The 26328-nt window shown below is 24.2% G+C and overlaps 1 protein-coding gene across 1 annotated transcript in view; it reads right to left on the bottom strand.

The window, feature by feature from the left end:
• LOC136989371 (zwei Ig domain protein zig-8-like) overlaps nt 1-24516 on the bottom strand; it is a 75219-nt gene extending 50703 nt beyond the window's left edge. Inside the window, exon 1 of the mRNA XM_067287491.1 lies at nt 24176-24516. Coding sequence (XP_067143592.1) covers nt 24176-24311 — 136 coding nt within the window. The 5' untranslated portion in view covers nt 24312-24516. The remainder of the gene's footprint in view (nt 1-24175) is intronic.
• Nucleotides 24517-26328: the final 1812 nt, after the last annotated feature.

Genomic DNA, 26328 nt, shown 5'->3' with positions numbered 1-26328 from the left:
TTTCATTAGAATATTTTACGTTTGATGTCTTATATATAACGCAGATGCCTTCGTATATTTTATGGATTCTTCTTTATCTAATTACGACTTTTTATGGTTTCCGAAATTATTTCTAATTTATAATTTATTCTATATTTAGCTCTGATTTTCTTTTCACTTCTAATTTAATATCATTATCATTTTTAACTTTTTTTTTTTTTTTTCGATGAGAAATCTGATTTTAGTCAGTTTGTCCATATTTTATTTTTAGTTCTGTTATATAAGTTTCAGATATTACATTTTGTTTATTTTAAGAAGCAAGCAGAGAGATTACTACTGTTTACTTCTTCAAGTAATGAATTTTCGCACTTTTATTATTAGTTAATTTAATTTTTTTAAATTTATCTCATTAAATCTTTTAACAATTATTTTTTCTTTATTAATTTAAACAAGATATTACTAAGAGCTTATATTACAGAATCATAACTCTCTTTGTTTACTTTTTAAGGGAACATTAAACTTAAACATAATTTAATAAAAAATGAACTTTAAAAGCGAATTACAATAATTATTATTCTACAGGACGATACTAATAAAACCGAGTTACCTAAGTTCGTAATAAAATACAAACAATTTTAATAGTTTTATCTATACGGAATAACAATAGCCATTAATAAACTTTTCTAATACATCTATAAGTTATATTATATCCTAATTGAAATTCAACAGTATGCAGGTAAGCTATCACGTACTAAACGTGTACAACTTTCTTAATAAGAGAGGCAATAAAAATCATCGTTATCCTCTTTTATTACAAATAATACAATAATAATACTTCATGAAATATCCTTTTAAAGAAAATAAATATTTAATAACTGAAAGATCTAATAGTATTATAAAAGTTTACTAGTTTCAAAGATGTTGAAAATAAATGAAATATTAATCTAAAATAAAATATTATATCGTGAAAATATGATGTAAATCTCTCTTTAAACTCTCTTTATCGCATAAATATATCTTTTTGAAAATATATTAGACATTTTATTGCATAGGTATGAAATTTTACATCTTCACTCGACTTTATTGAAATAACTTATTCTAAGAATTACTTAATCTGTTCATAAGTAGAGTCCTCTGAAAGATAAACTCAGTGATATTTTTAATGTCAGAAACTGTAAATAACAAAGATTTTCTTCGATATTTTTATTACCAACTGAAAAAATAAATTAAAATGTTTACTTTTACATTGTTGTTATTAAACGTTACTGTTGTACATTTACATAATTATCGTTCTAACCTTTAATTTTGTAGAAATGAAGATAATAACCAGAACTACAAAAGGACTGACAGCTAGTCGAATTTAGTTTGCATTAGTCTTCCATTTTATTAAATTACATACTAAATTTCATCATTCTAACAATTTCGAAAAGTTATAATGAATGCGTCTAAAATATACATTATCATAATGCTTTATGAAACTTTATGAGATTATTAGATTAAAAAAAATGTAAATTAATGATAATAGATTTTGATTTAATAAATTAATGCATTTATTTTTCAAAACTCTTCACAATTTTACTAGTTTACATAATTTTTCCCCTTTTAATGCAATTAATGGTGCATAATTTTTTCGTTTATTATATACATTTTTATTATTTTACAACGCAGTAAAACAAAAAAAAAAGCTTCAAAATTTTGATAAATTATCGTTTATATATATACGTCTATATTTATAATTATTTTTGTTTCTAGCTCGTTTTCTATATTTATTTTTACAGCGTACGAAAATGATTATCAAAATGATGACCATTGTTAATGTTTACGTCTGTTATATATCACATCAGGTATTTTTATAACATGTTCCCTGATGTGCTATTAAACTTCAAAGCCCGAGGAGAAGTTATAATTAACAAAATGTCTCCACAAAGCGCAGTTAGTGGCAAGAAAGATATATTTTTATTTCCACAAAGATGATGGTGTGTAATTGTACAGCAAGATTGATCACAACATTGGTCTGTCTTTGCCTCGGGTAAGTTAGCAATATCGCTAGTTTCTGATAATTGTGTTACCTTCAGATGAATGGATGTGAAATAGCATGGTACAGAATACATTTTTCTTGACTTTAAAAAATTTATTTTATAACTCTATCTATATAATTTTTATTTCTTATATATAACTAAATCTATCGTTTTCCAATTTGTCATGTCTCTTCTAGTTTATATTTCAATTCTAATGAATAAAAATCTTATTCGTTGATAATTTTTTTCTTAGAACTGAAATAAAACCTTTCAAATATATTATTATTTTAAACTAAAAAAAATATCATCTTTCTTAATATAATAATCTAAAGTATAAAGGAATTTCAAACTTTAAAAAATATTTTATTGAAGTTTTAAGGCAATTTACCCTTAACAAAATTAATCTATACATAATTCTATTATATTTTTAGGAATTAATCCCTATATCCGGGGGTTCATAAGTTAGTTTAAAAATTTAAATAATAATTTATTATAATATTTAATGATATTATTATAAAATAAATATATATTAATATTTATTAATTTTAACTAACCGATACAAAATTTATTATTAAAATTTTAAATGTATTTTAAGAATTTTTACATTGTTAAAACCTGTATATTTTTATACATTATATTTTAAAAGTGATTTAGTTAAAATTTTTGACTGGAAACAGTATATTTGAACTATTCTTGCAGTTACTTAATCGAGGAAATAGGCGTTAAAATGTATAAAGTTACAAGTAAAAATCGATTTTCTGTGCAAGGATAAAATTTTTTTTTGCGATTTATAAACTGATTAATATCAATATATAATAAATTCTTACTATTTATTAATTATTACATACGTCTATTCATCACTTTAAATGTATTTTATCAATTTTGATTTAGAAATATTCTTATATAGGTTGATGTATTTAATTTATCTATACAAAATAAAATTTAAATTTTGAAAATTTGAAATTAGTTATATAAAATAAATAAGACAGATTAACTTTTTTGTAATTAAACAATTTTAATTAATTTATTCATGTTATCAATAATAACTACTATGAAAATCAATCAATAGCATCTAATTAAGTTAATTATGATTAAAAATTTCAAAAATTAGGTAATGATGCAATAAATAGAACGATTTTATTAAGATTGTGAGAATATTTATATACACAAATACTAAACTTAAAAGTATATTACGTTCAAAAAATTCTGGTATCATATATTATTGCAGACGTCATAAATAACGTCATATAAGACTGTTGCGCTTTGATATTCTTCGTCATTGCTGATGTCACAATTCAACGTCTTTGATGGTATATGACATCACGTTGTTTACGGGTATAAATCGCTAATAATAGCTGTGATTACTGTGATTAATACGAAAAGGAGAAGATACATTCGATATAAAATTATTTAACGCAGAGCGTACCTTACAATATCTAAAATCTTCAACAGATTGAATTTTTCTAAAAGTTTAGAGGACAGACACACGTAGAAAATTGAATAAGAAAGCTATATTTGAATATCTAAAATGATAAAGTATTGAGTTATGATTAGTTAAGTACTGTACTGTACATATTGTTAATTCATATCACTCTGTTATAATTGATATTTTATTAAAGAAAATAATCCTTTTCAATTTTAAAATTAATCAATGACAATCTACAATAGAAAATTACAAACTTGTTAATTAATTAGTAATACGAATATTCATTGATTTAAAGTATTAAATATCAACAATATTAATTAATAAATTTTAATAGAGATATATTTATTCTATTTATACTAAACACGATAGAATTTTACTTCAAGTTATACTCATCAATGAATCAAATTAAGATTTCAAAAGCATCTTTTACAATTAACTCTAGCAATAAATTCCGGTAGGCCCTACTAATACAGATTGTTAGCAAAGTAGTTTCTCTTTTTTCTTAATCCTTTGTCTCTCTCTCTCTCTCTCTCTTTTTTTTTAAATGTCTCTTGTATAAAGTAGACTTTTATCATCAGGGTATACAAATCGGTAAGTGTATTATTATTCAGTGTATTCATTAAGATGAAAGGAAATAACAATTAAGAGCATGATGCAAATGCTGGAATTCCTATCTGTTAAAGGAGAAAACTTGAATTATTTTTCTTTTCGTAAGAAAAATAAATGAAAACTTAATCAAGAAAGAAAGTAAATCCGTCAAAATTCTTTGTCATGTAATTAATAACTCAACACATTCTGTTTTTATGATGAAAACATTTGTATGATTGCGTGCAAGCTAAAACATTATATAGTAGTCAAGAGACGGAAAAACATACTAAAAATAATGATTTGATGCTCTTTTGTGATAAATTTTGTTGTTAACAACAAAAACTATTCATAATCATAATCATGCAATAGCATTCATTTATTAAATTTGTAACAATTTTTATACATAGTTTCACTTTCTAAATCTGAAATATTTTTACTTTTAAAACTTAACTTTAAATTATAACACAAACTTATTCATATTAAAAAATTCGTAATTAATAAATTAGCTTATTACAGATTGAATACTTCATAAAAATTTAAATATTGTTATTTAAAAATAATAATAATAATAAAATTAAAAAAAATAATTCTATAAAACTTTGATAATATAAATGAATTTATTCGTTTATATTATATAATATATACTGTTAAATTCTAAAATTAAATAGGCCTATATTCTAAATAATATATTTATATCATACAATATATTCATTTATATTGCCAAAGTTTTATTAAATTTTTTTTATTCTGTTTAATCTATTTATTTTTACATTTTTATTGATTAAAATTGTATTTTTAAATATATTTTTAATTTAAAAATAAATTAAAATATAAGTGTATGAGATTGATAAAGTTAGAAATTGTATAAATAAAGTGTGATTTTATAGGTTAAAGAAAATAGAAATAAAAACTAAAATTATATAAAAAGATTAAGATTAAATAATTGAAACATCATAAAAGTAACATTGTAAAAAGAAAAAAAAAAGATAAACTGTATCAATTTTTATACAAGGAAATTACGATAAATTAAACATAATAAACCATAAATTAATTAATAATTCATTAAAGATAAATAATAAATAAATAAATAGCATAGCTCATTTTCTAAATAAAATTGGTTCATATTAAATATTACCATATTTTTTTTTTTAATTTATAAATAAATTTTTAAGTTATTTCATATAAATTTAAAAAAAAACTTATTTTCTGTTATTACTTTTGATTTTTTTTAAAATTGTTTATTTCATGCATTTTTATACTCTTTTTTTTAATCTCTCAGCAATAAAAACGAATATAAATATACGTTTTTAACATTATAAATATTAAATAATGTATAGATAGCATATTAAATTTATTTTTTAATTTATATAAAATCATAGCCAACACTTTCCTTCCTTTATTAATTTTTTTTTTCCTTCTTTCATTTCTAAGCTATAGTAAATCATTAATAAAATTCTATATTAGGTAAAATTCATTAATTTAAAAGTAAAAATTTCCCTTTAAAATTAATGAAAGTTAAAGTATTTAATCATATTTTTCCCTAACCTTCTCTTGATAAAAAAAAAAATGTCAAAGGAAAAAAAAAATACGTAATAAATTCTTCGTTTAATTTTTAACATTTTGAATATTAAAATTATGAAATTCAATAATTAAATTTATAAAATTACAAATTAACGAGAGAAATATTTTCTATTATTTATTCATAATATTTTAATTAAGTCGAAGTGTCATAAAAATACGAAAAAAAAAAAATTGGAATTTATATCAAGAAAACTTCTGTTTTTTTTATTTTTGGTTTTATATAATCTTCTATTTAATTAAGAAAAGCGTTTATAAGTTTATTTAACTTTCTAGAAGTTTAATCTTTCTTATATTTACTTTCTCTTAGCTGCGATAGAAAATAAAATTTTAATTTTCGGTTCATTTCAACAATATATACCCCTATCAAATTTCCAAAAAATATCTTTAAAGTAAATAAAATAATTCAAATATTTTAACATGAATGTTTTATAAAAGAGGGATTCAATTTACGTAGTAGGAAAAGAAATTATTTTACGATTTCCTTTATTTTAAAAAAGAAAGAAAGAAAAAAAAATGTTTAAAATTAGGAATACGTAAGCATATATTTATTTAAATATTAAACATTATTCATAAAAATATAACGTATAAAAATAAACCTATCACATCTTATTCACGTACATTTCTATCATTTAATATCGTAGAAATCATCGAAATTTCCATAGGAGATAATCTACAACAGTGAGCCATTTTCTCAATTAATTCCCATTGAAAAATGATTAACAATTTCAGGAAATTACCTCACTCGTCTTTCTTGGGATAAAATTTTGAAAGCCAAATTAAACTATCATTAACCTATTTCCATTCTAGTTCGATATATGCGATTAGGACAGATTACCTAAGGAAATCTTGATGTCTGCATGATTTGGCTAGGGACGAGTTTGTCAACCTCTAGGGGAAAGCTTATCTATGATAATAGCTAACCCCTCTGAGATCTTTGGAAACAATACCGTTTGTACTTCACACTCTAATGCCAAATGTTATTACAAAGCGAGTTACATTATTACAATTTCACAAAATTTAATCTTATTCAAAATGAATAATTATCACATGAAAAATGTTACAAACAGGATCGTTGAAAACAAATATTCGTTTGTAACGCATTTACATTTCTTCTCCTTTTTTTTTTTACATTAATGTAGTTACTATATTCGAGTTTATAAATTTAATTTTCGTAAATTTAATGCAAAAATTTTTGTATTTACATACACTAACACATTTTTGGAACATTTGTTATATTAATATTTATAATTATTAAGAAAAATTAAGCAGACAAATATGTAAAATGGATTTTTATAATGTAAAAAGAAATTTATCGAAAATATAAATACATAAATATGCATACGGTGATGTGACAAGTTAATTTTATTATTTTTCATAAATGAACTTGAATTTTTAATTCTTATAATTTATGATTTTTTACATTTTAATTCATATAATATATATATTAAAAAAATTGTCGATAATTGTACAATTTTATAAATTAGTGTGTAATCAAAAATTTTAAATTCTGCTAATAGTTTTAACTATGTCGGGCTCCATTCTCACCATCCGATTGCCTCATTGTGGGCCTAGCTGAAAACATAATGGGCTTGCTAAAAGAGGCCTTTTTAGTAGTTATGCAACGAATATTCGGTTATTATTCGGCCGAATACCGAATACCTATAAACAGGAGTAATAAATAACAAAAACACAGTAAATTAATCATTTTGGTAACTTTTATTAATGCTGAACATACATTTCAAGTCCGAGAAAGCGCAATTTTTTGCTTATTTATCTAAAAAATTAAAGGAAAAGTAATATAACTAAGTTGTTTTTTCAGGAGATCAAAAAAAGGTAACAAATCAGATGAAAACTACTTACTTATTATGCAGTTTAGTCATCTATGTACTCGTATATAAAAGAACAAGTCCTGATAGGATAATTAACGCAGAGCCAAAACTACTGGTGCTAGAAACTTAAAAATTTGAGGGTGTGTTCCTTTTGTAAAGTTTAGGCGTGCTAAGAAAATATTTTACGAAATTCAACCCTAAAGGAGTGAAAAATTTGTATGAAAATTTTTACTGCGTGTGCACATTAGATCGAAAGTTAGGTCATAAAATGTGAAAAATAATAATAATTAATGATCTATAAAGCGTTTTTATGAAATCATTCCTTATTATAAACTTGAAAATTAAATTAACTTTTATGTTTCATTGTACAAAATTATTTATCATAACTGAAGTTAATAAGTGGTAGGTTATGGTGCAGAAAAATTAAATTTTCTCGCATTTTTGGGAAGTTTTCGTACTTGCATTAATCAAGCCGAATAGTTTGGCCAAATATTCGGCTATCCGGCCACGCTCCTGGCCGAATATACTATTCGTTGCAACATTACTTTTTAGTGGCCACAGTAAATTGTGTAACATTGTGAATTACCTAAACTATGCATTTTAAAATTACATTTTACAGTTTAATTCGAAGAGATAATAAGATATTTGTTTGTAATAACGTCGAATTGTCTTTGCCAACTACGTTTTTCTCAAAATTTCAGAAATTCGAAAATACATTTGAAAGCCTATTTCATAGCCTATTATACTAAATAGTTTCCAAGATGGGCCATTTGCCGTTTGCCAACATTTTTGCCATTGTGACGTAAGCTTTTGGATAGAACGTGTCCGGTTCTTTATGCAATCAAAGTCGAACTGCTGTCTTCATATCGTCGTTACTTTTAAAGTGATGATCTGTTAATTCCTTCTTGAGGAAGTCTAAATGGCGAAAATTACAAGATGCCAAATTCAGACTGTATGGCAGACGGTGAAAAACGTCCTGATTTGGGCATCCCGTTTCTGAACTTCTGATACAAAAGTCACAAATTGCCGCGATAGGCAATTGCGGGTCTTGCAATACGTACCACGTGGTTTTTGATATTTCGAGAGAAAGGTAGAAAACTTCTTGTGCGAAAACATAGAAGCTGGACAGAAGAACCAACACCAGTACAGACATTATACTACAATATAATCGATAAAATGGAATCCCATAGATTCGTAGGTTCTGTATAACGTATCTGTTTTTTTTTTTTTTTTTTTTTTTTTTTTCACGTGATGCAGTTTGACATCAAGATTTACACGAACTTTCGAACAAGTTTGAAGTGTAATGTGCTTCAATTTGAAATATAGTATATCGTGTTAAGCTGATTGGATTTTTACGTGGTACGTTTTCCAGCAGAAAAAAAGCATAATTTCTATTCATACAATATACAACTGAAAACAATTTTTCAATACAAATTACATAAAAAGTAATGGACGTTTGAATCTGGACATTTACCACATTGTACATATCTTGACAGAAATTCTAAAACAATCCTTAATTCAATTGGGGCGAAAAGTCACGTGGTACGTTTTGCAACTAGGAAAATCAATTGTCTCGAAACAAAGTACTCATACTCAATGAATTTTGCATGTATTATTGCAAGATTCTCACAAAATTAGAATCACACTTCCTGTTCGTCCAACATGGAAAATGACAGAACATCCGCCATTTTGGAACGCCTACATTTACATTGCATATTACCAAACAGTATTAGAAATTGCTCAGGCAACACAAAAGGTCCTACTTCTTATATGAATATTTTGAAATTTTAGAAGTAAAAAAAAATGAGCAATTTGCAAAGACTTTTCGAATTTCCTTCGCATAAATTTTAACCATAAACATTGTTGAATTTAATCATTATATTTGGTTTGTTAAACTAATATCAATTTTGCTTATTTTTGTCTTTAACGTTGTTATAAAGCAAAAAGTTTTAAAATTTCCAGCGTTTTAGTACTTCTTATATACATGCAAGAACTTTATATGCTACTAAAGAACAGAACGTAAAATTCGGGCTTTATCCATCTCATTTTGGATGAAGCGAAGAGAAAATTTAGAGTTTCACTTTAGTCGGATAATCTTTGATATTTCTATTGCAGGACAAAGAAGGAATTTTGTTCTTGAAATTAACTAGAATTAATTATTTCTCTATTGCATAAAAAATGACATAAACGAAAATAAATGTTGCCAGTTATTTCACCAGAATGTCTTCAAATTTAGCTAAAAAGCACCTTATAAAACTAAAAATTATACATATAGCATTAAAGTAACGAAAAAGAAGGTATAGATTTACAGAAAACCGATATTTACCCATACATTTTAAATGTCGTATACCATTAATAAATACAATTGAATAAAGAATAAAAGATTGTCTGGTGAAAGTTTTAACATTTTTGCATTTGTTTGCGGTACTTATGCCTCAAATAAAAGATATCATAGTAAGTTTTTACATGAAGATATGTCTATTCGAAAGAACTTTTATGTTTATCTTCAATTGTATTTATTAACACAATGCAGTCTTAGTGTTTATAAACATTTAAGTTTATCATAGGAATGGAAAAACCACAAGACAAAAAAAAAGTCGTCTCCATATCGCCATTGACTTGAAATCTAGAGATAAATTGTTAAACCTGGTAACCCTGCACCGTTTCCACTATCTACTTAGTGGCTAAAAAACGAAATGCTCATGCCCATAAAAAACAACATCTATATTCAGCCCTATCCAAACAACAGTAGATAGACTCCACATTATCCGGGTAAAGCCCGAATTTTAAGTTTTGTTCTTGCTTCATCTATCTGTTTTTTTGATAAAGTCAGCCTAAATAAATAAGATAAAGCTAAGATTAACCGGATAAAGCAGGAATTATTCATAAACAGATAAATGAAGCAAGAACAAGATTTAAAATTCGGACTTTTTCCCGGATAATGGGGAGTCTATCTACTTTCTTTATGTATAGAGCTTATATATAAAAATTCTCTTTCTTAAAATCACTCATTATGATTATTTATATTTATTTATATAGGAAAAAAAATCTTTATCCATGAGATCAAGGTACAAAAATAGTGAAAATTCCTAAGAAAGTTGAATGTTCGATCAGATAGAAGAGCTGTTTATATGTCTGTGAGAAAAGAAATGTATCAGTAATAAACTCACTCAAAAAGAAAAAAAAATAATAATGAAACATTAAATCATTGCTAAAATGTAAATTTAACAAATTATATACTTCAACAGATTGATTTTATTGTCTTCAAACGTTAGTAGAATACCTCGTTAGCGTAATATAACCCATAGAATTTCAAATGGAATATTGTTGTAAAAGAAAAAGAAGGAAAATTTATATGAATGAAATACAGCAAAGCTATTGTATCATTCATTCAGAATACATAATCGCTAAGAATGTCAAGGAAAAGTCAGATAGTGAAAGGCAACGTCACTCATATTACTTTAGATTCTTGTTGACATTTATGCATTGCTTCAGATATTATTATATAAGAAAAACACAATTTTCTCAAATTCTACGAAATTTTTTTTTAACTTAAAAAATCATTTTTAATATAATTGAAAAAAAACGTGCAAGTTTTATAATAAAATTTCGTTTAATTCTATCAAGTAATTATAGTATAATAACGAAAATTCTTCAATTCGAAAAACATTAAAAATATATATATATTACTAATTAAATTCTTTTCCTAAGGGCTAAGTCATAGATCGATCTAAACATTAAAATTGCTTTCGCTTTCAGGAATGCTTAGAAAATAGTTTCCTAAGTATAGAAAAAAATGATTAAATTGATTAAAAGTGTAAGGATATACAATTAATGAATGTAATAATCTAGGACAGTATTTCCCAAAGTATGGTACGCGAACAACCACCGGAAATAAGCGGAAATTTCCGGTTATTTATAGTATAGTACAATAACACTGATGCTAGGAATCACTATTTAAAAATGCAAATTAAAAAAAAGTATATATTTTATATGAAATCTCCTACTCGAGTTGTACTAAGCACTGCATTTGGGTAGTTTGTAAAGGATTTTCTTATAAGGAGGTACTCAATACTTAAGAAGGGTACACGGATGTCAAATCTCTAAGAAACATTGATGTAAGATGTTATAAAAAGCAAAATTAAATATGAAAATAATTTATTGTCAGAAAATTCTTTGAACATCTAAACAAAATATTAATGAAAGTAATTTAGAAACGATTTAAATAGTTACTGATTCTCCAAATAATCACCATTGAATGTATTTTAATTACATTTTACTTAATTTACAAAGGAATATTTATATTTACGATGTGGAATTTTTCTTATTTTCTAATAATTTCTATACGAATCTTTAACGTATTTATTTATTTTAATTAATAAAACTCCTTTATAGGTAATTATTAAATTGAAATATGCTTATATATATATATATATATTGATATAAACAATGTAAATATTAGTTTAGGATTTAATTTTTACAAAGTTAAATAAACTTTTATATATTAATTTTCCTTTATTAAAGAATGATTTAAACGAAAATAATTATAAAATTTGCATTTGTATGATACAATTATATTTCTACAGATGAATAAATAATCTTGCTAGAAAATAAATTAAAGCCTTTAACATTTCCATCTAAATAAAAATTTTAATGTATTAGATTGTATAAAAATTGATAATTATTGAAATTAAAACATCAATTTATCCAAAATAATCCCCAAGAACCAAATAATAAATTTACATTTCACTCATTTTAAAGTAATTTTAACACACTTTAAAGCAAATTAAAATTGAAAGAAAGGCAAAATGTAACAAAAATTTCTTTTTATATTTAACAAAATAACATTTAAAAACAACAATTAATTCAATAAATTTATAATTTTGATTAACTTTTCACCTGTTTCGTAAGTAAGACTTAAAATTTCCTTTGCCACACCCTATCCTTATAAAAAATTTAACTTATCGTGCAGCAAAGAGAACTTTCTAAAATGAATTATTAAAAAAATAAAATAAAATAATAATAATAATTGCTTTAAATTTCTTAAATTTATTACAAAATTAAATATATTGTTTAAACAAATAACAAATTGTTAAAGTTTATAGTAAATTTACAGTAAAGTTTGATAGTTGTTAACTGTAAATTTGTACTTGTCTCAGAAAACTTATCAAAACAGTAAAACTAATAATGTACAGCAGTGAAAGAAACTTTTACAGAAACTCCAGTTTATAAACTGGTGTTATGAAGTAGTCTTATTTATAAAATGAAAAGTGTGAACAAAATTTTCTTCTATATTTTTTTTTTTCCTTTGTAGGATCGATAAAGAACAGAATTTCATTCTTCTTCCTTTCATTATGTCTACCAGACAAATTTGACTATTTTTAGTAAAGAATAACCCTGTATTCATTTCATTATTTTAAATAACAAACCATAATAAAAGCACAGAGAACATACTAAACAATATTTATTTGCACTTTTTTAAACGTATTGTATGTTTAGAGATTTAAAATTAAATATTTAAAAAACTGCTTTTAGTTTAATTAGATAAATTACAAAATAAAATGATGCGATTGAATTTTAGAAATAAAATAAATTTAACATAATAATAAATTACTTTAAATTTATATTGGAAGAATTGTCTTTATAATTTAATTCACAACGAGGAAATATTTATAGAATTTATTCTAATTTTTATTAAAATAAATAAAACAATTTCTATATATTATACATAGAATTTTAAAAAGAGCATATCTAAAAAACTGCATACATTTCAGCAAAATTTGGCCTATCTTGCTGAATTTTTTTGAATTCATATCAATATGAAATACAAAGAGTTATCATTTTGTAAAATATGATATAGGAAATTTCAATACACAAAAAATATCATTCTATGTAATTAGTAAACCTGAAAATATAAAGCAAATAACATAGATAGGTACAAAGATAAAAAGAAACTGTAACAATTTAATAAGCAAAATAAAACTACAGTAGACTCTCCCACATCTGGAATCTCCCTTATCTTGACCGATCAAGGGCAACCAAAGATTTTGGAAAATGTTGTACACTACTACATATTGTACTTTACCATACTGCAGTGTGTACAGTACATTTTTTAAAAATTTTATTAGAAAGTTTCATGAAGTTCGTAGGAGAGCACAATGCATCAACCTCCGTGACGTGATAACGATGAAGCAATGGCGTGTTTAACAGCTCGTCAGCGGACCCACAGCAAAACAAACAATTTTAACAAAATACTTTCAGAATTAATTGTAATTGTCAAAAATAAGCATACATTATTTTTTTTATACAAGCTTAAACACATATGTTACAGTCCTATTTAAAAATTATCGCACTTTTCTAACATCCGGATCGCTCACGCCCACATTACTTCCGATATGGGAAAGTCTAGTGTAATAAAGAACTAATTGGGAAAGATAGTAAAAATAATTAAAATTGGAACACTGGAAGAACGTCTGAAATTATTATTTTAGTAAATAAAATAATATTTCCGAAATAATTAAGATAATTTATAAGCAAACAATCAAATTAGTAACCTGAATTAATAATCCGTACATAAATTAGGGCCATGCATTTCTTCGTTTTTAGTTTTTTTTTCTGTTAGATATGGACGTTATTCATCAAGATCTATATCTTTAAAATTATTTGTTCATTAAAGGATCAACTATTCAGTGATTTCATGAACATATGACATGATTAAAATTAACTGTTCCCAAGGTAAAATTAAGAGTCTCATTAAAAGAGAATGAGAAGCTTGTCTTAGTAACTTAGATAATTAGATTATTCGGCATGTAACTAAAAGACGAGGGTTCGATTCCTACTTACAGCTAAGTTTGGTTTCTACTGAATATCGATTTCTTTGAATAATCATATGGTTCATACATTACATTCACTATTTATATTATTTATTAAATTAATAGAATTGTTTTCAAATAAAGTAAAACGTGTCAAGTATAAAATCGAATTATATTTTGATTTAAAAAAAAAATAAATTTCTTATATCTAAATTTTTAGATAATTTGAGAAATTGCACCGCATGAAAATCCTAAATGAATTCCCATTATGAAACTTGAGGAAGAATTACAGTTAAAATCGAGATCACATATATAAACATTTCATAATCCTTCAATTAATTTAGGATGTAAATAGGAAATTATTAACATTAAACCATCTAAAATTCGTTAAATTAATAGTTTAACACACAATCTAATTCTACAAGAGAAGAAGGAATAAAAAAAAAACAAACTATTTCTATATATAGATATTATTTTCTTCTGTTCTATTATTTTCCCATTATAAGCGAGACGTAATGGCAAAGTGATAACTAAGAAAAGATTCAAGAAACTCATCATAACACATCGAATCCTGTTCTGAACAACTTTAAGATCTTAATTTTGGGAGATGAAACAGAAATCAAATTACAGGTTTGCCGAAGGAGTCCGGGTTCGATTTTTTCTTTAAATAAACACAATTTTTTTTGTTTGTTTGTTTTTTTTAATCAGAAAGGCATCTTATAAATTTCAGAGTGGAAAATTATCTTGAAATTCTCTAGAATTATAGAAATAATACAATTTTTTTTCTTCTCCTTTTTAAATAGAAATTTAATGTAATTACTTAAAAATATTCTTCTTGTTAATATATTAAACAAATCTATCAATATAATAAAAATTTATGATATAAAACAATATCTTTCATTTGATATTTATTCGAAAACGGAATTTCGAATAAATGTTTTTGGGATTTATAAATTAAATCTTGACAACGGCTGAAGTTGTTCATTGAACAATATCTCGGTTACGTAGGTTTCTAGAAGTTAGTAAACAATGATATATATCACACAAGTGGTAGACAGACTCTCCGAAGACATATCAATTCCTTCAAGCATGGCCTCTTCCTGAAGATCAGAACCAGAACGATATACATCATATTCTTCTCACTTTTAAATGGATTTTTTTAAAATACATTTTATTTTCGTTTTTATTTACAGAAGAAACAAAGAATTTTTCAAATTTTAACAGATTGCCACATTCAATATTGATTAAATCTTTTAATTGTCGTTTCGAGTAATAATTATAATGTGAATTAATTGATTAATTTTTACTAAAATAATTATTTAATTAATCATTTTTGATAGATAAATAATGTGAAATTTTAATTAATTGTTAAGAATTATGCCCCCCCCAAAAAACCGAGGTTATTTTAATATTAAATGATTTTTAATATAATTTTTTCGATGAGATATTTTATAAATATCATTAAATTTTTATCGTTTAGAAACTTTAATAGAAATTAATTCTAATTATAATTGATTTAGGAAATTATTTTTATTGTTATTATTATTATTTAAATTATATAATTATTTTTAGATTTTTGTTTATTTTTATAATTACTTGGTAGAAAAAAAAAATATTCAAGAATATTTTTGAATTTAATTACGTGCGCTTTCTTACGAAGACATTCAATGTGTAGCAAAGCATGTAAACAAAAAGAAATATTTTTTAATATTTTTCTAGAATATTTCGAATTGTAAACTGAAATTTAGTATATATAAGCCATTAATATTTAAATTTTATTAAAATTTAATACAAAAATAGAACATTAATTTACTTTTCTTGATACTAAAACTAATGATCGAAGGCGACAATTTTACGAAAAAAAACAAGCAAGCGAGGAAAATATTATCTAATTTTTAAAAGAAAAAACTGAACCAAAAGTGATTTTTTATTTATCTTTTTCAATGTAAATAACATAAGCAGAGTATAAACTCAAATATATATATATATATATATATTTTCTTCCTAAATATTAGAAAATTTTAGGAAAAGCTCTCAAAGTATTTTTACTATTTTCAAAGTTATATCCATGGAAACTGGGATTTTATAAAAGAAAATAAAATAGAAAAGATAAAATCGTATATCTGCAATAGAACTAAGGTTAAATCTGTTGAAAATTAGAGTTCATAGAAGAAAATAGAGTAATAATCAAACACAAATACATAAATTAGTGTTTTGATATGTATGAAGGAGGGACCAAAAATAATGTAACTAGGATATATATATATATATATATTTTAAAGGTGTTTCTCATATTGTACTTTCAAGCCAATTTTAATCGATCTTCAAATAGAGTATATCACAGTTGAACTATTGTAGAGTTAATATCTATTCTTATGAAATATATAAAACATATATTTTCTATACAGCATATAAATCTGGCTTATATATACATTTAATTTATAGAAACGAAAAGAAAACAAAGAAATAAAATATTTAAAATTCTCTTTCACTTGTAAAAATCGAATTAATTAGTTTTATATCGTGAACATTTTTAATTAATCTGACAAGTTACATATCATTATTTTAAAAGAAAAATCTCTACCTTTAACTTATTTTTATTGGCGATAACAAACTTAAGAATTTTATTTTAAGTATTACATGACAGAAACAACAAAAATGCGATCAAAAATATTTCCTTGTTAAGCAGTCGCCATTTTGTATATATTGCGGTTATAAAAGAGTAAATATGCAATAAATGTATGAATAAAGAAAACGTTAAAAAATAAAAATAAAAAAGATATATACAGGAAATTCTCTATCCAAAATGTCAAAGTTTAAGTGTACTGTGTCTCTTCTCTGATTTATTTTTGATCGAAGGATCTAAGATGAGTTGGAAAGATCACATGTGAATCAATTATATTTTTACATTCAAAATATATATATAAATTTAGATAAAAGTAGAAAATTTATACATCCTTGTTTATTTTATCGAAATTTAACTACCAATTAATAAATTTTTAATAATTAGATTTCAATTTTTTTTGTGGTGTAAATTGATGTATAAATGTGAATAAATATATTTTAATGAAGAAATTTTCTATGTAGACAGTTATGACAACATAAACTTATTATAGTAAATTAAATTATTGTAGACCTACATCTCAACGAAAGATTCTTCTATCACTTGTGACAGATTCTTCCAAGATAATTAAATAAAATATCCCGATAATATCTACTATAAACCCATTACTCGAATTTATTTTTCGTATAATTTATTCAGCGTGTTTATATTTTTTAAAATTTTTATATAATTATTTATTAAAAATTTACGAGCAATGTTAATATATTTAAGGATTTTTCCCCCCAATTTTAAAATAAAGTTATGTGTATACATAAAGGTATTAGTGTATTATGTATATACATCAGCATTTTATAATGTTAACAGAAATTTATTTTTAATTATTAGATCAGCTTCTTATTCAATAAATTATATACATATATTTTTTTATTCAGTAGATTTTAAAATAGTCAACATGAGTGGAAAATCTTGTTTATTTTTTTTTCGTATTTTAGCAATACATCCTTCAAAGAAGGATGAATACTTATCTTTAACAAGGAAAAAGCCATCAATTCATTAAAGTGCTCTCAAATTTATAGAACACACCAAAATGCATTTGGTATGTTTCTTTTGACTTTTATTCTTCAATGGAAATTTTTTCTTCCACGTTTGTAAGAGGAAAGGAAAAAAAAAGCAATTATAAACATATCCTATATAAATATAACATCGTTTATATCCAATTAAATTTGTTCTTGAGATTGATCATCATTTTATGTGACGAGATAAACGAAATTTTTATCATACGTCATACAAAATGTCTACATTTTGGGCTGAAGAATGTCAGCGAGGTCGATTTTTATTTCTGCAATCCTCGACCTCTTGTCTCATAAGTCATCCTTAGGCATAGGTGATGACCCAAAGCCTTCTAATGGTTACCTATCGAAATATCTTTTCCGGTTTTATCTTGTTTTTCTTCTCCCAAAGGATGAATAATACTGAATACAAACACGTTCCTTATATAAAAAATACCAATTTCTTAATAAAATATGCATTCTCTTATATTTTACGGCGAAAAAATATTTCCTATGTATAAAACTTTATATATTTTTATATATTAACAATTGTTCTTTTACTATTCAATAAAACAAAAAAAAAATGTACGCTATGACATAATTTAAATTTTTTACGAGTCGTTTAAATTATACAAAAAATAAAAATTCCTATTAATTTATTAAATATTTCTGTAATGTATTTTTTAAATTTTAATTTATAAAAATTTTTCTCTCTACTTCTTAAATTATATAAAAGATGCAAAAGTTCAAAAATATTAATTCCCTTGAAAAATTCATTCGTGTATTTTTACGGGACATTCTGACATATGGATAAGAAAAAAACCTAAGAGGAATTCAGAATTTTTTAAATGATTAAAAAACAGGGGGAAAAAAGTTTTCTTTTCTATCGACAGCTTTTCAGTTGCATCTCATTCAGGTTGTTCTGGTAACTTAGTCTCCTGAGGGAAACATTCCTTGTCTAACATCCAACCAAGTGGAATGAACAACCATACCCATAGTTTTTTCTTACCTTTTTCGCTTTTCTATGTCTTGTTATAGAATAAAATAAGAGGTCAGAAGAAAATGAGTTTGGAGTGCAAACTATACACATGGGATTAGAAGGGTTACCGCCATCTTCCAACATTCCTACAAAGAGTTTCTCCCAAGGTGTATAATGATTAAGGTTACCCTAGTGGGTTCCGATTTCCAAAAACTGTCCACTTGTACCAGAAAAGATAAAATAAAAAAACAATAAGAGTGTCCCACTGAAATACAAAAGCATCAGTTTAAACTGTAAGGGATTTACTCCAAACGTCGAAAATCCAATTTACAATTATATATATATATATATATATATATTTTAAATCGTATCATTTTTAAATCAATTGGAAGAAAAGAAAATAATGAAAGAAATTCCGGGCATTATATATTTATAATCAATTTTTTTTTCATTGATAAAAATATTTAATAATTAAACCTTCTTCAATGCGATTATTCCATGAAGATCGGATAACTGATCCTTTGCTTTCTTCTCTCTTTGCCAATCTCAAAACATATTCTGCACTCGACATTGGTATTACACTCTCATCACATTCCTACAGCCTGCATGTCATGTCCTGCTGTTTTGCCGCCATCTACAGCTGATATTACCGTGCTTTGAGAGTGGAAAGTGACGTCAGCACCTGCTGTCACTGACACATGATGCCATGTGACGCACTTGATGTGATTGGCTCCAAAGACAAACAAAGTAAAATTATAATTTTCTGAAATTCTTTTATTATTTCTACTTAGTTATTTATAACGTATCGTTGTCGAGTGTAATTACATATAAAAATGTCAAGAATTCATTTTAGAATTTTGATTATTCTCATTAGAAAAAGGAAAGTAATCAATATCGTGGGTTCAATTGATTGAAATTGATTTAATTCTTTTACTTTCCACGTAAGAAAAATAAAATGTAGAAAATAAATAACTTCATTTTTCAGTTTATCTTATTAATTAAAAAAATAATAATAGTAATAGCAATTAATTACATAAGAATAATTTAATTTAATAGTTTTAATTTTACATATTTTTATACTTTTTTTCAGATATTAAAATAAGAAAAAATTATTTTTTATATAAATTTTATTATGCAATAAATGCGGAAAATTAATATAAATTAAATGCAAAAAAATTATGTAATAAATTTAAAAATTTAAGAATTTCTCATAAAAAATTAATTATATTTTTTTAAATTAATATATTTTTTTTATTAACTTTTATTCTTATATAATTTGAAATTGAATTTAATATGATGAATAGTTATATTAAAGTAGTCTTTAATTTTTTTTCTTCCCTATTTTATAATGTTTATACATTTAAAAATTTATAACGAAATTATTACTTTATTTTTATAAATATATATATATATTTTTTTAATTTTTATTTCATATAAAAATTATGCAGTAAACCGCAACTTTCATTTAAATTTTCTATGTTTGATAAACGTATATAATATATATATATTATTTTTATGTAATTAGATGCATAAATAATATATTACGGTTGTTTTAAATGTTAAATTTTTTTATATACACCTTCTTTAAAGATGAATTATTAAGTAATGGATAATAAAAATATGTGTATATATATGTAAATCGTAACAAAATATGTAAAGCATAAATTTTAAATTTTTCTAACAGTTTTCTACGAAATTTGCATAGAAAATAAAATATAAAATAAATTTATACTATCTTTTTCAAAAGAAAAGAATAAAGAAAAGCATATATATATATATTTTCAATACAGTAAACAGTCTCAAAAATATATGAAGCGCTTACAATTATTCAAATACTTTAAGGCTCTGGTACATGTAAAAAAATATATATTTGAATGAACGAAAACTAAACCTATAAGTTAAATAAAGTAAAATTAAATGCAAATATATTCTAATTTCATTTTCTTTTAGAAATTAATCAAGTGATTTGTTTCTTCTTTACGAAAACTGATTGATATATAGGCTACTGTTAACATTATAGGAGGAAACCATACTGTTTCACAATCTAAGGAATGAATTAACAACAACTCGCTTAAAGATGAACTTGTTTAAATACTTTTTATTTGCATTTCTATCTAATAACGTTGATATTTTCTTTTTTGGAATTTTTTTTTTTTTAATTCATTCTCCTACGACATAACGTAGGCGTATCTTTGAAATTTTAAACTGTTTAAAGTTGATATATTGAGAACGTTTAGGAGTTGTAACGAAATGAAGATTCCTACTGTGTAAAACGTTAGAAAAATCTAATTAAAATACGTCATTAAATGTTTTCTATTCTATTTAAAAAACATTACGAACAAAATAAACATGAGAATTTCTATAAAATCCAATCCTTTAATATTTAGCTATTAAACGGTGAGTGAATTTATGACATCATTCGATGATATTGGCGTAACAACTTTGCTTATCTCAGCATTTATTACTAAGCTAGTGTAGATAAGGTTATAAGTTGATTAGCTTTTTTTCTTTTTTTTGCACGTATATAACTGTTTATATCGTTATAAAAAATATACTAAATTAAACTACTCTATAAACATAATTAAACGTTTTTCTATAAGATTTACAATCGTTATAAAACAGAGATTAGTGAGAATGCCTTTACTCAGAAAACAGCAATTACGTTTTAAATTTGGTAATAAATTAATTTATACGCTTGTATCTCCTTATGTTGCTTTAAAAAAAGTATATGTTTAAGCATAAAATATTTATAGAATCTTTGCGTGTAAGTTAATAATGATTATATATATATATATATATATATATATATATGAAAATTTAAAATTTTAATTAAGATTTATATTGGCGATTTAACATACGTGATGAAAACTTTAAGAAAGAAAATGCATTTTTTTAAAGTGTAATATAACTTTTTAAAATAAATTTTAAACATTTAAAGCACTTTAACAATGTAACAAGTTAGAAAATGGCTGTAATTTTTATATATTTATTCAAATATTTTACATAATGAAAGCATTAAAACTGAATAAACTTAACCTTTACAATTTTTAATGTACTACAAACAAAATTAAATTAATTTAGCCCCCTTTTTATAAAATTGATCATCAGAAAATTTGCTAAAATAATTACATTAACAAGAAAATATATTTTTCTTTATTAACTATATTAACTCAAATAAAACATTAATTAAGCTTATTTAATTTAATTATATGGCCAGCATTAGAAAAATTATGTTTAAACAAAGGGAATAGCGATGTAGAAATTGTTGGTTAATCTTTTAATATGTTCTTTTGATATATTTGGATTGAATCAGTATCAATGTAATCCTATACTTTTGCTTGTTGATTCGGCAAACTAGAAAAGGGTAGGATTATTGTAACGTTTCCGTTAAGAGCCTAATAGGAAATCCAAGAAGGATGGATAACATCAAGAAACCTCATGAAACAGGATTTTAAGTTAAAAAATAATTGCCTGTATGCGACTCAAACGGATTATCTGTACAATATATATAGACTGCCCTGATTAACAAAAACGAAAAGTTTAATGGCTTTGATTCAAAATAAATCCTCAAAGTTTTGAAAATTTACTAAGCTCTTAGATTCATTCTACAGCATTTCTATCTTAAGCTGTTAAATGTTCTATAGGTAGATAACTACAGACAAGTATATTCATTACAGTGAATGCCATAACAAAAATCACTTTGTTGCAGATTACACAGGTTAATTACACTAAAAAAGTAAGTAAATTTTTTACACAGAATTCATTTTGAATATTTATAAAATTATTAAATATATTATCAAGTTTATACTAGGCTTGTGTGAAGAAGCTTTGTTTCTCATATTTTAAATTTAATTTATGCATAAAATAATTGTTCAAAATTTAAATATTAAGATGAAATTAATTAATAATATTTTTTAATAATATACGTGTGTTGTTAATAAGAAAAATTTTATGTAATTTATCCTTTAGTAAGGATCACGCATCTAAAACATCTCTTCTAAAATTCATAATTAAAAAGCAGGTTAAATTAATATACAAAATTATAAGTATCTTAATAAAATTACATTTTAAAGTGTTTTTTTTTAATTAAAAAATGCATTTAAGAAAAACTACATCATCTTATTATCTATTTAAACAAATTAATACTTATTATCGATTTCTCTAATGCCAATTAATATCACACAAAACGCAATACTTTAATGATATTATGATAAACACTTTGCTGTTAATAGGAATGAATAGGTGAAGATCAGTGATTACTATTTAACCTAGAAGTGAGTTTGCTTAAGGACTCTTACATTGCACCGTTTTCTCTTCACATATTTCCTGTGGATTGATTAAAGACTAGGTTACATTTGGAAGTAGCATGTATCATATACTAATGGTTCCAGATGCGATTTCATAATGATTCCCGATATAGATTGTTTCTAAAATATTTCTAAGGCATTAACCTAGTTTAATTTTTTCTAAACTCAATTAAATAAACCAATACAATATCGAAAATTTCGTTTTAAACTATTAAATTTTTAAATAAAAAGAAAATGATAAGTATGAGTTGAGTCGACGAAGATTTAATGATTTATTTTGAAGAACAAAAACGAAATTTATTCTTAATTATTATCAAATTTATTCCTCTTGTTTTAATTTCTCTACAAAATTAATAATAATTTATTATATAAATTTTTAAAATTGTATTCTTTGTAATAAGGATAATGATATTTTTAACATATAACACTAATTCAAATGAAAGGCTTACACATTTATAAATAAAATTCATCCCTTAATCTATTATTATATTGTTAAACACTTAAATAATAGAAAAAAAAATCTTAAGAAAAATAACAAAAATTCGTTTCAAGAAAGGCTGGAAACACAGTAAATATATTAGTAACATCATTTAATGAATTAGAAAGAAATACATGCAAGAAAACTCAGATAAATCAATGAATTCGATATAGTTTAATTGCCCGTTAATTGTTCTATCTATACTAGGTGGATTAATAGAATCTAGTGGAGATTAAACAACCTAAGTCACCAGAACTGGTTGTCAGTAACAATCTTCAGACAAGACGAAGATTGATGAGGGTTTGAGAAGATAGAAACACACTTTTCACGTTCATGGATGAAGTGATTTGGGAAGGATGATCATCAAACAGTTCCAAATGGTATTAATTAAACTTATCAATATTGATATAACGTAATGCAAAGGGTTTTAAGCAATGATTTTTTCCTTCCACAACGACTTACGCAATCGATAAGTATCGAGAAAAAATTAAAAAATTTATATATAGAAATAAGAAATGTAATTTTCTTTTTTTTTTAGAAAAAAAAAGGAAAAGAGAAGAACTTACCTGATGCAACAATTTCGTAGCTTAAAAGTAGATGTACCCAAATGATACTCAACATCCAACCAAAAACGTTTCTGAGATAATGAAATTCTCTAGCAATGTCTACGATACGTCTACGTTTTCTAACAGTCCTTTTCATGATTATTATTATTATTACTATTATTTTTTCCTAAAAAAAATAATAACCAAAATGATAATTGTTCGTTGATGTGCACTTCTTTACGTTAAGTTAAGGTCTTTGAACCATCCGGTGGAATGTTTTGTGTATGTGGTGCGCACTTCTGAGTTCGTACACTGCTGCGGAAACTGCTGCAGTGGTGCTCGGGTCGACTCTCTCTCTTCTCCCACAACGCCACTGCCAGGTCACGTGACGGCCGTCACGTGACTAACTATGGCGCCTTATTAAGTGGAAAAGAGACGGAGATGTTCGAATATTCTTTACAGATTTAGGCATTTATAAAATTTGTATCGTTCCTTGGTTTTTTTCGACGTTAAAAAAATAAAAATAAAAAAACAAATAACGATTTTGATTTGGCATAACGTCTTGTTAAGCTTTTATGGATTTTATTTTTCTTTCAGCGATTTTATATATATATATATATATATAGATTTTTTTAAAGATTTCTTTGTTTTTCTTTCATCTATCAGTATAAGTGCCATATTTTTATATTTTTAAAATAATATTGAATAAATATTGCAAAAAAATGTTAATTTTTATCTAAATAAAATGTAATTTTGGTTTAAATTATGTATTATGTATATATATATGAGTGTATTTAATGAAAGAATTTTTCCAAAATTGCATTATAATTAAATGCAAACATTTTTGAAAGTATTTTTAAGAAAAATGCACGAAATTTTTGTAGTATCAAGAAGATTATTAACTAGAAAGTTCGGTATAAGTTATAATTTTCTACTTACGAAGGGTAGAAAATGCGCAAAAGTTGTGGTACCCATCAGCGAATTAACTCGAACACTATCATTATTTAATCAACCATCCCTCAAATTTTGTACCCGAACTTGTATTTTTTTTTCCCACCTAAATTCTACTAATGCTTTAATTAAATTACCAATAAAACTCAGACAAATAGTTTCATTGAAGTAACGCTTTTCGTATCGATCCATTGTTATATCTCTTTAAATCAAATAAACGAATAACTTATTCTTAAATTCATTTCAAGCAAAAATATTCGATTTATGATTTTTGATTTAATTAAAAATATTTCAAAAATTAAATTTTGCAACTTCTTTCATCTTTTCTTCTTCTGATTCTTCTTCTTCTTCTTTACTAGAAATAACTGTATGCATCTATATCTAAATATATATGTATATATGTATTATAATAATAATAATAAATCTTTCAGGACATAAAAAGAAGACTCATATTCTATCAGGTTAAAGTAGGGGAACTGATTTACTTCCATTTCATTTTAGTATCAATTTAAAAAAGAGAAAATGTATAGAAAGCGAAGAACCAAGAGCAAGAAAGAGGATTAACGAGAATAGAAAACCTAAGTACTCATCTTACTCCGAAACGAAATGATCTTTTTAAGAGAAATAAGACGGGGAAAAAACTATCTTTTTCACATCTTGAAGTAGCTAATGTTTATTTTTTTTCTTTATTTTTGTTTTGTTTTGTTTATGTTTTTACTTCAGATCAGTTGTCTGGATATAAAAACTATATTAGAGAATTGAAAATGACAGACAATCTTTACGAAAAGTGATTTTAGTTGAATGGTACAGACAACAAGAACGAAAATTCTCTTGGTTATGATCAGAAAATATTATCTTATCTATCTGTCTAAAAACTGATAAAATTCGTTCAATCAACCATATGATATCTTACTTTATATATATATATATACTTTTACTAATATAAACACGTAATAAACATTTCTACTATTAAAATTCTATATTTTTTATTATTTAACCATACGTATAGATTACTAATATCCACATTTAGCTACTGTATATATTTTATTAATGTAAGAGAAAGAGTGTTGCGGTTATTGTAAAAAAAAATTATATATAAATTTTTATAACCATATTTTATATATTCTTATAACGATATTATGATAAGTAGAAAGATTAAGTTCTTTCATTTATGTGACATGAAATAATTGACTTTCAAATATATATCTAGAATCAATATTATT

Source organism: Centruroides vittatus, unplaced genomic scaffold (genome assembly GCF_030686945.1).
Source record: "Centruroides vittatus isolate TY-2023 unplaced genomic scaffold, ASM3068694v2 scaffold_490, whole genome shotgun sequence".
NCBI classification, from domain to species: Eukaryota; Metazoa; Arthropoda; class Arachnida; order Scorpiones; family Buthidae; genus Centruroides; species Centruroides vittatus.
Note: the sequence above shows the minus strand (reverse complement) of the source record. Positions and strands in the feature narration are given on the sequence as shown.